The sequence below is a fragment of the Raphanus sativus genome, chromosome 2 (assembly GCF_000801105.2).
Source record: "Raphanus sativus cultivar WK10039 chromosome 2, ASM80110v3, whole genome shotgun sequence".
Lineage (NCBI taxonomy): Eukaryota > Viridiplantae > Streptophyta > Magnoliopsida > Brassicales > Brassicaceae > Raphanus > Raphanus sativus.
In genome coordinates, this window is record NC_079512.1 from 23,247,699 (window position 1) to 23,263,137 (window position 15,439).

General features: G+C 36.2%; 4 protein-coding genes across 6 annotated transcripts; 2 read left to right on the plus strand and 2 right to left on the minus strand.

The window, feature by feature from the left end:
• Positions 1-719: 719 nt before the first annotated feature.
• Positions 720-2,618, minus strand: LOC130508636 (uncharacterized). Its single transcript, XM_057004232.1, has 3 exons — positions 2,595-2,618; positions 2,345-2,500; positions 720-1,919 (listed from the first exon to the last, which is right to left on the minus strand). Exons 1-3 carry the CDS (start codon positions 2,616-2,618, stop codon positions 933-935), a joined length of 1,167 nt encoding a protein of 388 aa, XP_056860212.1. The 3' UTR covers positions 720-932.
• Positions 2,619-6,017: 3,399 nt separating this feature from the next.
• LOC108840939 (uncharacterized) lies at positions 6,018-9,558 on the plus strand. The gene is made up of 8 exons (XM_018613739.2): positions 6,018-6,098; positions 6,170-6,436; positions 6,513-6,698; positions 6,801-7,091; positions 7,168-7,279; positions 7,400-7,720; positions 7,850-8,405; positions 9,119-9,558. The coding sequence occupies exons 2-5, from the start codon at positions 6,239-6,241 to the stop codon at positions 7,186-7,188; spliced, it is 696 nt and encodes a 231-aa protein (XP_018469241.1). The 5' UTR covers positions 6,018-6,098; positions 6,170-6,238; the 3' UTR covers positions 7,189-7,279; positions 7,400-7,720; positions 7,850-8,405; positions 9,119-9,558.
• A 397-nt stretch (positions 9,559-9,955) lies between these two features.
• LOC130500412 (MICOS complex subunit MIC60, mitochondrial-like) lies at positions 9,956-11,406 on the minus strand. The gene is made up of 4 exons (XM_056995469.1): positions 11,114-11,406; positions 10,699-10,779; positions 10,477-10,567; positions 9,956-10,389 (listed from the first exon to the last, which is right to left on the minus strand). Exons 1-4 carry the CDS (start codon positions 11,141-11,143, stop codon positions 10,367-10,369), a joined length of 225 nt encoding a protein of 74 aa, XP_056851449.1. The 5' UTR covers positions 11,144-11,406; the 3' UTR covers positions 9,956-10,366.
• Positions 11,407-12,282: 876 nt separating this feature from the next.
• Positions 12,283-14,854, plus strand: LOC108837364 (F-box protein At1g30790-like). Of its 3 annotated transcripts, XM_057002679.1 has the most exons (3): positions 12,283-13,581; positions 13,967-14,059; positions 14,658-14,854. In XM_057002679.1, the coding sequence occupies exons 1-2, from the start codon at positions 12,324-12,326 to the stop codon at positions 14,020-14,022; spliced, it is 1,314 nt and encodes a 437-aa protein (XP_056858659.1). In that variant the 5' UTR covers positions 12,283-12,323; the 3' UTR covers positions 14,023-14,059; positions 14,658-14,854. The 3 variants fall into 3 exon arrangements, with proteins under 3 accessions (XP_056858659.1, XP_056858658.1, XP_056858660.1); XM_057002678.1 differs by lacking the exons at positions 13,967-14,059; positions 14,658-14,854 and adding an exon at positions 13,705-13,835 and having other exon boundaries at positions 12,283-13,614; XM_057002680.1 differs by lacking the exons at positions 13,967-14,059; positions 14,658-14,854 and adding an exon at positions 13,705-13,835.
• Positions 14,855-15,439: the final 585 nt, after the last annotated feature.

The window sequence follows — 15,439 nt, forward strand, 5'->3', positions numbered from 1 at the left end:
ATTTGTAGGGATTTTAGCATTGTTTGTATCCTACCCATACCTATGGTCAGACTGATAAATTTGACGAGCCATATATAATCTAAAGTAGATTTAGTTAAAATTCGATAAGTAAATACTTAATAAAATCAGGTAAAAATCCAAAACACCATCATTAATCCATATTAGTCGATCATTATTTACTTCTATTAATTTTTAGCCAAAGTCCTAATTTAGTAAAAAGTATTAGTCAAAGAATTAGTTTTCATGGGAGATGTAAGTAGAATTAAAATAAAAATTAAATAATAATATAGATGGTCAAATAAAATTTAATTTGAATGTACAACATGATAATGCGCAAATATAGAGAAACTAATAAAGATATGAAGCATAATTTCGAATAAAATATATGCTATACATACAACTGAATAGATGAATGTTTTGAAATTTTTATTAACTATCTTATATTAAGTAGCAAAAATATATGATAAAAATATTGTTAAAATTTAAATTAGGGATTGGTTTTTAACTTAGTAAAATAACGACTAATCAATGATTTATAATTGAGATACATTAATATATTTGTAACTTTTTTTATTAGTCAAAATTTATTTAATATTCTTATATGTAATCTAAATGCACTAAAATATTCATGTAATACATCTCGTATTCTAATTTTTTGCATGTTTATTTGATCAACTCATAAAACAGAAATCATATACATATGAACCGCAATTTGATCATAAGATAATCAGATTCTCTTTCATTTTAAGAAAGATAATCAGGTAGTATTTTTACTAATTGCAATATTTGATCATAAGATAACAGCAGTCACGACCAAAAAAAAAAAGATAACAGCAGTCACCAAGCATCACCAACATGTATTTTTTTTTTATAAAATGAAAGTGTGCAACAAAAGTAGATTTTACTGTAGTTCCGTTTGTTTTTGAATTACTCTAAATGTCCTCGTCACCTTGTCCGTATAAAGAACGGAGATGGAAGCCGTCCTTGAAGACTCCTTGAGTGCCGTCTCCTTGAGTGCCGTCTCCTTGAATGCCGTCTCCTTGAGTGCCGTTTCCTTGAGTGCCGTCTCCTTGAGTGACTCCTTGAGTGACGACTCCTTGAGTGCCGTCGTTGTTTAAGGCAAGAGTACCATCTTCCTCGAAGACAAGAGGGTCAACAAGGGTGCCGTCGTCGTTGAAGACAAAAGGGTCAACAAGGGTGCCGTCGTCGTTGAAGACAAGAGTATCGACAAGATTGCCCTCGTTGTCGAAGACAAGAGTAACGTCATCATGAAAGACAAGAGAGCCGTGGTCGTCGACAAGAGTGCTGTCGTTGTTGTTGAAGACTCCTTGAAGGTTCCCAAGTTCTCCCAGGTTCCCAAGGTCGTTGAAAACATAAAGGTCGTCATCGTGGGAGAACTGCAGGCTGTCTCGGTGGACCTCAGGCAAGACTTCAGGCTGGTTGCGCTGTTGCCTGCCAAGTCCTCGGGTCTGGTTCCCAAGTCCTAGAGTAACATCGTTGAACTGCTGGTCTTGAGTATCTCCTTGAGTGCCGTGGTTGAAGACAAGAGTGCCAGTGCCAGTGCCAGTGCCATCGTTTAAGACTCCTCCAACGTTCCCAAGTCCTCCAAGGGTCCCAAGACCTTGAGTATGAACGTTGAACTGCTGATTTTGGGAGAACTGCAGGCTGTCTCGGTGGACTTCAGGCAAGACTTCTTCAAGCTGGTTGCGCTGGTGCCTGTCAAGTCCTCGGGTCTGGTTCTCAAGTCCTTGAATATCTCCTTGAGTACCGTGGTTGAAGACAAGAGTGCCAGTGCCGTCGTTTAATACTCCTCCAACGTTCCCAAGTTCTCCAAGGGTCCCAAGACCTTGAGTAACGTCATTGAACTGCTGAGTCCGGGAGAACTGCAGGCTGTCTCGGTGGACTTCAAGCAAGACTATCTATCATCTAACAACACAAATCAGTACCAGAAACAGAGATCGAGATCCGAACTATCTATCAAAATCACTAACACAACGTATACCAGTACTGAGGAACAGATCCGATCTATCTATACTCGAAAATCTAGAGAGTTCGTCACAATCTAATACGCATTACGAGTCTCCTCTTACTTACTCGGATCAAATCATCTTTAACACATAATCGATACAAATCTTAATACTAATCAGTACGAGCGAGAAAGCGAGGATCAAATCATCTAACAACACAAATCAGTACCAGAAACAGAGATCGAGATCCGAAATATCTATCAAAATCACTAACACAACGTATACCAGTACTGAGGAACAGATCCGATCTATCTATACTCGAAAATCTAGAGAGTTCGTCACAATCTAATACGCATTACGAGTCTCCTCTTACTTACTCGGATCCGTGAATCGAGAGTTCCGCGGGAGAGAGAGAGAGATCTTCGAGAGAGAGATCTTCGAGAGGGAGAGAGATCTCTGAGATTCGTGTAAGGAGCCTCTGTGAGAGAGATCTGATGATGATTCACGGAAGGGTCATCCCTCGTTAGAGTTTTCTACTTCTTTTTTTCTAATTTAGCCCAAAACTTCTCAATATTACATTTGTACCCAAACTTTAACCCAGTACTTTTCTATAGTTAACATTTTTACCCAGTACTTTTCTATAGTTAACATTTTTACCCCATATTTTTGTAGGAACAAATTTATATCAGAATAGTCTCTCAGTGCCATTAGATAATGGGATTCCATCGTATTCTAGATAGCCGAAACTTGCATCAAATACAAAATTTTTATTTTTATTTAATCAGAAAAACATAGGCCTAGTTTTGAAGACTTTTTTAACGATACTTCAGAATCCTACATTCTGTATTTGTTTAATCCAAATAACAAATGTCATATTGGAAGTCCCTTTTTTTATAGAAAAATAAATTGTAACATTTTAACTGTAACAGTCTTGACCTTGTTAGATACATAGTTGGTAAGGCTTACTGCAGCATTCCACATGTGTCTACACGAAACGTTCTAAACATATCAAAGGATAGTAACCCTCTTTTATGGCAAAATAAAAGTGTATGATTTGCGTAGTGCTGTCCAACTACTAGTGAAGCAACAGATTCTTAGCAATCGAGATTTGTCAAACACTCAAGCTCAACTGTGAACCATTAGCTAGGTTGAAATCTTTGTAACCAATAGTTTATATGAATTGTTTACATATTTTTTTTTGTTTGCTTAAATTTGGTAATATTTATTAATTACAAGAAGAAATCATATTCAGATTTTAACGTAAAATCCAATAATCATTTTCAATTACAACACCAATTTAATAAGATTAAACTATGTAACCTTCATACTATTAGATTACCCTGATCAGGATGTTGAGAAAATGTATATTTCTCATTTTTATACAATAGACGGGAGAGAGACATATAGACCTACACTAGCTAGATCCTGAATCCCCAGTGTCTGACTCAAATTACATTGAGTTTGAATTTAGAGTAACATCTCAATTTGAATTTTTAAATACATATTTCTATTAGCCTGCATACATACAGATGAATCCAATCAATTAGAATATAAATAGTACAAAATTATTTTATTTGCTTATAGATGAGAACCGATTTCTGGATGTTAAAATGTTCGAATTTGTTAACTAAATCCACCTGCTTGTTCAAGTGCATGCACATACATATTCATGTGTATGTAAGTTCCTATAGATTTACTTAGATACCCAAATCAACATTTTTAAATTATCATATTAAATCGATCTTTTTAGAAGTAAGTTTTACTGCAATAAGCTATAAGTTATAAACCTGTATATGCAATATTTCAAATATTTTGTAAGTGATCAATCAAAGGAGAGGAGCCCACTTAGGAGGTGTTATAAACCTGTAGGCTGCATTGGCCGCTAAAGCTAACTCTGCGCTCATGCAAAGTGGTGGTGGTGGTGGAAGCATTCGCCGGAGACGTGTAGATCCTATTGTCGCCGCTGATAAGTATCGCACTAGAGTTGCATCCTGTGATGATACGGTGGGTTCAGGCTTCGGAAGGAGGAAGGGGAGAAACGTCGACGGTGGTGGTAGCACTAGTAGTCGCCGGAGGAAGGAATGTTACGCGGCGGAGTTGAGCACGATAGAAGAGTGAAGGGCAGCTCTCGAATTTGTTGATAGTTGTAATTATGCTGGGGTAGTTTAGTCATCTAAGAAAAAAACAATATGCAGATTTAGCGATTTAGGAAAGTTCTCTTATGGGATTTTAGTAGTTAGTACTTACTAGCTAAGCCTAGTAGTAGCATCTCTCGTTGATTTGTGACATTTGTCGAATTAAACTTTTATGCCTACACCTTTTCTTTTTCTCAAGAAGACTAAAATCTCCATGGTGGACATTAGTTTACTTTTAATATAACCACTGGACATTTAGATTAGCATAATTACATTAATCACTCATAGTAGTATTAGATTTCATCTTTCGAATATACAGAAATATACTAATTAATGCTATTTCATTATATTTATAAGAATAAGAAAATAACATGTGACTGGTTCCAAAAAACTCCTGACGCGGTATTGGACTGCAAGATAAATTAAAATACAAGGTTATGCAAAATAGTCAAAATACATGCATACGTGATATATTATATTCGTGTTAGTTTACTTTTATCTTTTCAAGTTGACAAAAAATGTGCTTTCACGTGTCTAAATGTTAAGTGACTACTACAATTGTTCATTTTAAAGATATTTCATGTCCACGTTAAATTCTTTATCGTCTGAGCCGTCTTGTCTCTACATTATATGATAACATAAGAAAACTTGGATATATGTTTTCTGGAGCATCATGTTAAAATGACTAGATACATTGGTAACAAAAAGGAATAGAAAATAGAGCTACATGATACATGATTTACTTGGGACCATTTTATTTCAATTATTGATTTATTGTATGCTTACTTGATAGATGCAGACAAAGAATTTTATTGATGACCTCGATATTCGATGCTTACTCCATAAGTTTTTGACATAGAATTCTCAATAAGTTTGAAATTATTTATCTATGTACGAATCATAATCAATTTTATATGTTCTACAAACCCCACCAGCTGTTTGGATGTGTATTGTTTCTTTTAAGAAATAATCTAAGCTTTATGTGGTATTGTTTTCTTGTCTTTACCCCGTAAATTTAGCTTAATTATGTTCGTCATGTCTTGTTTTCTTTCTTAAGATTCTTTGCCTTGCCATTTCCCAGACCTATTATTAGTTTAAAATTGTTGTACAGAGCATATACATCGATTCTAATCAATTATTTCAAATGTTGCACGTTACACACACACACAAACTGTTATACTCAGATTTTAGATCCGACATAACCGAAGCAGTAGATTTAGTCGGTTGAATCAGACATATGTCGTAGATTCGCCATTCTTTAGTTTGAACATTTATATTCCTATATTTTTGCAATGATATGTATCTTCCTATATTTTGTAATTACTTAAGTACGTTTATATCAATAATATTAACGAAGATAACATTGCAAAAGCCTTGATCAAAACGGATACTAACGTAACTATAAACAGGTACTATTATATACACTATGAGTCTATGGCGATCCTTTTTAATGCTCATTCCCGATTATACGATTATCAGAAAATATGTAAAAAGTCTAGGCCACCTTTGTATGTTTGTACTATGGTTTTGTTTGGACTTTGGTCCCTTAATAATAAATCTAGATGGAAAAAAATGCACATAAACATACCTCTCTCTCTCTCTTCTATGTTTGTAACAATAAAAAACCTTTTGAAGGTTCAGAAGCGTACACATGAGCGAAAAAAACTTTTCTGAAAAAATGCCATATGACATTATTATTAAAAAAATAAAAATTAAAAATAAGTAAATATACAATAAAAAAATAGATAATAACTAAATATGCAAAATAAAAAAAAGTTTTCTAAAAACATGACACATGACATTATTATTAAAAAAAATAAAAACTAAAAATAAGGATTTCTCCTGAGTTTTCCCTCGTCTCCAATGTATATATATGTCTTAGAAATCATTTCAATTTGTCATGTACCATGAATTAGTTTATATTAACCTCTACTGTATGACCAGGTCTTTGAAGACGTTTGGTAATGTGAAGCTGGCAGAAGAAGGCATGCTAAAGGTGCTCTTTTTTGCTCTGTATCTGTTGTCGCGCAAGAGTAGGAATGATACTGAGATTTCTACTGTTTCTAGGTGAGGATTTTCTGAGTAATGAGGACATAAGAAGGATAGTTTTGTGCTGTAAAATTAGTATTCTCCCTGATGGATCGTTGGAAGATTGATAATTTGGATTTGAAAACCGTGGTTAAAGATGCCTTGCTCTCCGGTCGACTCCCTTTAGCGGTTCTTCAATTGCATCTTCAACATTCTAAAGACTCGTCTGAAAATGGAGAGCACCATGATACATTTACTGAAGTTCGTGATGTCAGAAGAGCTATTGCTTATGACCTATTTTTGAAGGTAAACCTGAATATACTTGCTTAGACAGAGTAGTGTACGTGTATGATGTCTAGCACTTGACATTATTGATGTGTAGGGTGAACTTGGGGTTGCCACTGCAACTTTGCAAAGGCTCGGAGAGGATGTAGAAGCGTGTCTCAACCAGTTGGTATTTGGCACAATGATGAGATCTCTTCGTTATCAAATTGCCGAAGAAATGAGAAAACATGGTTTCTTAAGACCATATGAAGACAATGTACTTGAGAGGATATCTCTTATCGAGGTATAACATTTCCTAACGATTACTTGTTGAATTGAAAGAGTATCTTGGATTTGTATGATGCTGTACTTCACTTCTAACTTCTCCTTTTCTTTGTGACAAAAGAGGCTTTATCCTAGCAGTCAGTTTTGGGAAACATATCTTACTCGTCGAAAAGAACTCCTGAGAGCTGATGTACCTTTTGACTCCAGTAAAATTAGTTTGCACCTTGGGGGGTCTTCTCTGTTCCAGCATCTTGAGATTGAATCTGAGGTTGATGGTGTTGTTCTAGGTTCTTGGAAAAAAATCAATGAGAGTGCATCTGAGCTTGCGCCTGATGAAACCGATGCAATTGCTGGTTACTGGGCTGCAGCAGCTGTTTGGTCAAATGCTTGGGATCAGAGAACATTTGATCATGTAAGAAGCTCGACATAGATTTTCTTTACTACTTTAGTTTAGATGTATGAATATTTATCTAATTGCACCATTCCAGAATGTTAGCTACTCTGCATAGCTACTTTTGTGGAGATTTTCAGACTTTTTGAAGTGGGCGGAGCTTTGTCCATCTGAGCAGGAAATTGGTCATTCATTAATGCGCCTGTGAGGTATGTGATTTTTGTTAAAGCTTATTAACAATATCGTCTGATTGCTTCATGAATTTCTAAAACACTTGGAAAATAAGTTGTCAGTGATGATTTGGTAATAAGGAATGCTATTTTTTTCAGGGATAGCTACTTATCTTATCTCATCACTTCTACAAGTCATCTACGTGTCTTGATGGAGTTGATGTTCTTGTGGCACTTGCTGCGACGAGGGTCGAGGGCTTATGTTGCTGAGGGCGATTTCTCATGCCTTGGTCGTCTAATAACAGGAGTTGGAAACTTTCATACTCTTAATTTCATTCTCAATATCCTAATCGAAAACGGGTAGCTCGATCTCTTGCTACAAAAAATTTCTAGTGCTGCTGATGCTAACACTGGCACTGCCCAGGCTGTCAGAAGTTTCCGGATCTCTTCAACCCAAATGACCATGATGCATTCGCAATGGTATGTCTTCAGTCAAGCTTGAATTAGCCAAGTAAAAGAGTTTATTTCATCATGTTTTTCCCTCGGCTTACAACAATTCACTCATGATAGCAATATTTTGTGATATTTATAAAAATTAGTTGTTTTCAGGTATATAAACACTTTGACATGAAGCATGAAACGGCTGCTTTGCTAGAGGCACGTGCAGATCAGGCTGCACAACATTGGTTTAGATGGTATGACAAGGATGAAAATAAAGATCTCCTTGATTCTATGCGCTACTACATAGAAGCAGCTGAAGTTCACACTTCTATTGATGCTGGAAACAAAGCACGGAAGGCTTGTGGTCAGGCTTCCCTTGTATCGCTTCAAATAAGGATGCCAGATTCCAAGTGGCTCTGTTTATCCGAAATAAACGCTAGAAGAGCACTTGTTGATCAGTCTCGTTTCCAGGAGGCTCTGATCGTAGCAGAAGCGTATGGTCTTAACAAGCCAAGCGAATGGGCACTTGTGCTTTGGAATCTGATGCTCAAACACGAACTAGCGGAAGAGTTTGTGGCCGAGTTTGTAGCGGTGCTTCCCCTGCAGGCTTCAATGCTATTGGAACTGGCTAGATTTGACAGGGCCGAAACGGCAGTTCGAGGTGACCAGTCTCAGTTCTCAGTCGACAGGAGGAGGGTTGCCAGCTGAGTGGGCCAAATACATGGTATTTATATATAATAGTATTATTTGAATGGTATTTATATTTTTTTTAAAGATATGAAAGTTATGATAAAATGAAAAACGAAACTTTAACTAAAATTTACAATATGTTAATACACATATATATATATATATATTGGATTATCGGTTTGGTTCGATTTGGTTCGGTTTAAACCCAAACCAAACCAAACCATTTGGGTTGAGTAAAACATGAACCAATTGGGTTACATAAAAATACGGTTTGGGTTGGTTCGGTTTAACTTCGGTTTGGTCGGTTCGGTTCGGTTTGGGTTTTTTGTCCACCCCTAGTTTGAACAGGGGACTGGAGGATCAATTTACTACTTGCTATTTTTAGTTTGGTTTGGTTTAAGTAGTTTTGGGTTCGGCTACAATCAAATTCCCTTCGTATAAATTTCTTGAAAACATTAAAATGAAACGTGGAGAACAAAAAAAATATAGGAAGAGTAATTAGATTATGGGAGATAGGAAATCCTGGAAATGGTAATGAAATTATAAGTCTTAATTTCTTACCATTGGATAAGGTAAGTTTTTCAATACTTATACAGAAAATACATTTAAAGTATCTAAAAACAATAAGAATTCCTTAATATAGGAAACAACTATTATGGGATCAATCTATACTGGTCACATTCATCAATTTTCTCTATCTCCGTCCCTTGCAATGTCATTTCTGATCATCTTTCTGCTGAATGGTAGCTTGTGGCGGCAGTGAGCCAAGTGAGAAACTTTCTCGGACTGGGGGGGGGGGGTGTGGAGGTGGGGGGACACGAGAGGCTGAAGGTATATTGGGACGACCTGACCTTATGTTGTTGCGTTATATAGTTTGACTTACCACTGTATCCCCCAAAGATACGATGGATGGGTCCATGGAAAACTAGATTTTTTTATCAATTTTGTTGATGGCTTGTTAACCTGCTGGTCCCTTACCTTGCAAACTAAGCTTAAATTGCTGTAAATTTTGCTTCTAAACATACACTTCCAACAAGTCTGGCACTTAACATACACTTCCAACAAGTCTGGCACTGTCGTGTGGGTTTACTTGCTGTTATCTTTACTTTTATGTAAAGTAATTATGTAAGAATATTATTGTTGTAACACTAATAATGAGGTACGTCAATAATTTCCGTGGGGTTAGTTTTCTGAAAGACATGTTACATGTACATGAGAAAAATATAAGTTTTATCAGTTTAAATGTGTCTTTTAAACTGACAAAATAGAAGTCCACAATTTTGTGACTAACGTATGTCATTTAAAAATTTAAATCTTTTTTGTTTGTTTGTTTGTTTTACAAGTAATCGAAAATAAACAGTTTATACAAAAGACATTGTGGCACCCATTGTGGCATCATTGACTCGAAACAGAGAACACAGGTAGCAAGACAAAGTTGAAAGAAATCTAGTGCATATATTACACAATACACAAGTATATATACAGATAAAAGTACAGAGTTGTGAAGCTAGAATAAACAAAAAAAACAAAAAATAAAAAGACGGAAAAAGAAACAAGGGGAAATTTTATAAATATTGATAAAGATAACAAAAACAAGCTTGGTGCATAAATATTGATAAAGAAAAATCCCAAGAGTTTAGTTTTGTTTGTCAACAAGCTCTTACACATCATAAAAACACACAAATTTATTAAAAAGCAATACTATCAGCGTGTTGGGGTGAGAAAGAGACGCAGCAATTGAGACTAGGTGGTGTTGATTTTTCCTCTGACCAAGATCAATGATCAAGTGAGACTAGCGCAAGTTGCATAAGATTGGAGAAGAGTTACAGCCTTGTTCTGTGATGGCTCTGTTTCTTGCACGTCTCACCCATTCATTCACTATTTCCTCCGCTTTACCTTCCTTTAACACCTTCTTCAAGTGCAGCAGCTGCTTCTGCTAGTTTTCCCTCGGCCAAACAATTATCGACCTTTGTAATTACAGACTCGATGACTCCGTTAGATTGGTCCACTTCCTTGAACTGTAACAGAGAAAGATCAAAGGAGGCAATTCAATTTCAGAGTTTTGAGTGTATAACTTTGTTTCTCTAAGTAGTATTATAGCATACCTTGAGCCACGATGCTATATGTGCTAATGATATCTATCTCTTTTTGGATTGGCAACCCTTTGGAGAGTGTATCTTCCAGCGCAAGTGCACCCTACAGCAACCGTAATTTCTTTTTCTTTTTTTTTTTCAAAATCATATATCAACTCAAGAGATGATAAAAGAAAAGCAGAGGTAAAAGACATTAACATGAACCTACAATAAAATCAGACATTCGTTTCTTACCAATGCAAGCTTGTGAACTGAATGACTTTGGCGAGCCTCTTCAGAGCGCGCATAGAATGCTGCCATACACAGTGCCTTTATCTACGGAAATTAGAAGAAAAGAAAGAGAACATTCAGGAGTTTTCTTTAGTTACAAAGAGATAGGTAACAAAAACTCATGCAAGTTGTAAAGTTAGAATGTGGGCTCGATCATGAATTACATCTTTTACAAAACGTAAATCATGGCATTTCTCAACCTCAATAGAATCCTTGGATAATGTGTTTCAAGAACAATTCCCGCACACTGAAATTTTTAAGTCTACATATATTCCCTAAACCTTCTTCCTAGTAATAATTTCTAACAGTCTCTGCAGTACTATATACCCCTAGGTTGGAACCATAAGATAGTAGGAAATGAAGTATAATTATTACTTACATAGTTGCTCCCATTTCGTGTTGTCCACATTTAGCATCACAAAGTTCACTTTGTCCCTGCAAAACACAGCACCACAATTAAACTAAAGACAATAACACACACAAAAAAAAAAGCTTCAACTTTAGCCCTATAAAAAAGCTAAATTAGCATCTAAAGAGCTCTTTAACATATAAAAGAGTAAAACTAAGATCCAAATTGAATCCTAAACAAGTGGGTGAAAGAACAGACCCACTCTTGTGTTGTTTTGCAACTAGAAGAATCTTCAAAGCTTTAGTTTGTTCATTATTAATATCCAAAACCACTCCTAAACAAAACATCAATTTTGCACGAATTGTCAAAACAAACATGAATTGAATTAGTCCCCTAGATTCGAACACAGCTTGGGTAGGACATATAACAAAGTGTTTTACCACTGGGCTAGTGGCACTTTCAATGTATTTACTAACATATTTAATGTTATTTGGTACTCATTGAATATAAATTTTTTTCTAAAAACTTAAAAATATCTTTAAAATTTCAAAAATTTGAAAAAAGAAATATTTTTATAAAATTAATTTTGAAATTAAAATGAAAAAAATTCTTAAAAAATAAAAATCTTTAAAATTCAATATCTAGCTTAAAATCGAAATTTAAGGAAAAAAAATTATTTTATAAAAAAAAATTCGATTTTTTAAGCTGGATATTGAATTTTTTAATTTTTATTTTTTTAAGAAAAAAAATTATTTTTTCATTTTAATTTCAAAATTAATTTTATAAAAATATTCCTTTTTCAATTTTAAAATTTTAAAGATATTTTTAGGTTTTTAGAAAAAAAAATTATATTCAATGAGTACCAAATAAATTTAAATATGTTATTAAGTTCATTGAAAGTGTCACTAGCCTAGTGGTAAAACACCTTGTCATGTGTCCTATCCAACCTGAGTTCGAATCCAGGATGCTACTTGTTTTTATTTTAAATCTTATAAAACGACTATTTATTAATTTAATTTTTTTTTATTTTTTTTCAAAAAGGACCGAACCTAGTAAGTCTACAAAATCTATTAAACTAAAAAAGCAAAAGTAGATTTGTCAGAGAGGTGTTAAAAAGTTAAGTTCAAAACGAACGGCTGAGATCTGTCTGAGTTCTCAAAAAAAAAAAAAAGAAACTCCTTTGTCTTTATATATGGATCTATCAATCGAGTCGAATTAAGGGTTTTCGTCGGGAGCCTCCATGATGAAACGCAAGGAACATGAGAAGGGCAGCCGAAGCATAAGCATCTTGGAGCCGATCGCTCTTGATCTGAAGAAGAAGAAGACGAAGACTAGATCGTCAAGAAAGGACAATGGCGTTGGTGGAAGCGACAAGAGCCGGCCAGGTAAGAAGCGACATCATGTGATCCCTTACGATATGCAGGTGGAGACACTGATTAGATTGCCTGGAAAGTCTCTTATGAAGTTCCTATGCGTGTCCAAGACTTGGTATTCCCTTATCCGAAGCCAAAGATTCGTCGCTTCTTACTACGCAGCCAAGCCATCCCGTTTTGTAGCCGCTTTCACCAACTGTGTACTTGCTGATCCCAAGCGCCTGTTCGTCTTCTCGGGAGAGGAGGAGGAGGAGGAAAACTCTTCTTCTTCTTTGGTCGCCAATCTAGACATGACAATACCCTCAGTAACCTTGTCTCACGGCAGCTTCAAGTATTCTTCCGTCCATGGCTTTATGGCTTGTAATGATGGGACAACGTTCATTATATGTAACCCTAGCACGGGGCAAGTCATTACCTTTCCCTGCAAGGCAACGGGCACACGCTTGGGATACGATCCTGTTGGTGATCAATTCAAAGCATTGACCCTGTTGACATCTAGGTTTGATCATTTGCACAACCCTAGTTTGATGTGCACGCACGAGGTTATAACACTTGGAAGAGGAGGACGTGTAGTATCTCGTAGCCGATTTACATCCCCGCCTTATGACCCTATCACTATGGGACTAACCATCAATGGTTTCATGTATTATGGTGCTTCTCTTCCACTTCGAGAAGACAATCTGTTTCTTGTGTGTTTTGATGTTAGAAACGAGAGGATACTAAGCTTTATCCCAACCCCTACGGATGCCCTGGTTTGGCAGGGCTTTTCATCTTTGATTGAATACAAAGGGAAGCTAGCTTTCGTTGTACCAAACTGTCAGGGACTTTCTTTCGACCGTTTTGATCTTTGGATACTGGAGGATGTGACCAAACATGAGTGGTCCAGACAATCATTCCAGCTTCCCTTGTCTCTTCCCTTCACTGTTGGGATGGGTCAGCGTATGATTTCCCAAGGAACCAACAAGGCTGGTGAAATCATTTTCTCCCCAGCTATTCTGCCAGGCCGTGCCCAGCCCTTTTATGTTTTCTACTTCAACCCTGTCACGAATAAAACCAGAAGAGTCAGGATCCACGGTGTCGCAGATACTGAAGACTTCTGGAGCCGTTATGGACTCACAGACACATGTTGCGCTTCTTTCTTGCCCCAACACGCTGATAGTATTGCTTTTTTATAAATTTGTCTGTGTTTTATGTGTAAGAGCTTGTTGACAAACAGATTTTTTTTTTTTTTGTTTTTTATTCATGCAGCAAGCTTGTTTTTTTGTGTGTAATATATGCACTAGACTTCTTTCAACTTGTCTTGCTGCTACTGTGTTCTCTGTTTGTACAAGGAAGACAACTATGCTTATTCGGTTAGTCTGTGTGGAAAATTTCTGATTTCTTTAGTTGTACACATATGTTTCCGTTTATGCTTACTGTTGCTTGCACCATATATTTCTTGTGTATTGTGTAATATATGCACTAGATGGGTGTATGGCTGCGCAGATGAAGGCTTTCTTTGACTCGACAGGGCAGCTGTGGAAAAGAGCAGATTGCTTGAGGGGAAGCCTGCTGGGTTCTTCGTGAGTACGGGGACTCAAGGAGGTGGCCAGGAGACCACTGCGTAAGCTTTTTAAAGTTTACTGCTTTATTTCCATTGGTTTTTTTGAATCTGAAGCAGTTTGAGTTTTGGCACATTCAAAGCTTTGTCCTTTTGATTTGAGTGAAGTAAGTGCAGATCTATAGACATCAAAAACATGAACTTTTATGTTTCACCTGAAAAAGTTGTTGTGGTCGGGACTTTTATATATGTACAGTTTGAGTTTATAGCCTATGGTTGCAATTGCTCTCTTCATTTATTAGATGTGTAGCTTCAGAACTCAATTGGATTGGGTCCAGCCACTATTTGAATAAGATAGGATTGTGAAATGAGGTTTATTACATGAGGAGTGTTACTTTCCTCTAAATGGATAGATTCTTCAATGTTCTTACATGTTTGCACTCACTTATAATCTATTCCCTTCCTTTTTCTTTCTTTCTTCCTTTCTTTTTTTTTTTTGGTCATTTGGCTTCTGTGATAGTTTTGGTTCCTTTACACAAAATATCATTGCAATTTCTTCTTGTGCTACTGCTGATGACCTAACAAAGTTATATAGACAAGCATATAACAATGTGGAATCTCTGGAAACACTAGCTGATACCATGTGGCGTTTGTTTTGCAGATGGACAGCAATCACACAGCTCGTGCACCACGGGATGCTGTTCGTCCCATAGGCTACACATTAGGAGCAGGAGTTTTCAAGATGGACTCGATCCGCGGAGGGTCACCTTACGGAGCGGGTGTGTTCGCTGGTGATTGGTCAAGAGAAGCAACAGAGACAGAACTAGCTCTTGCTGAACATCTAAGGAAACTACAATAGCCAAGAAGAGACTTGCACAACCTTAAAAACAAAAAAAAGTCCCATGATTACTTCTTTTTCTCATCATTATTGTCTCTTTGATTATATTGTGTTCTTGTATCACAAACAAATATGTACATTTGTAAATTTTAAATTTTGCTATAATGTAGGTTTAAAATTATACAGTTTGATTTTTTCGATTTTGAACTTCTGAAACTTGCTAAAATTGAGAGCTTTTCTTAGACGGGCTTAGCCATCAACTTCAAAATTTTATCAATTTTTAGCATGAGATTGGAGCGTTAGATGCTTTGTAATTGGTTCATAGGTCTTATGATGATGTGTTTCATTGAAAAGTTTGTGAAACTGTATATGTATGCTCTGTAGGTAGGTGAGATCAGCTCAGAGAGGGAGCCTCTTATTAAAGATAATCACACCCCAGGAGAAAACTATTCTGTCGTTGCTGCCATCTTCCCGTTAGATCATCATCTCTATCTCTTCTCCTAGCTTTGTTTGTTCCTAAAAGTAGAATCAGTTTTGAGCCTTATATCATTGTTTATCTCACCATTTACTGGTCCTGACTGCGGTTTCAATACCCGACAACTCAA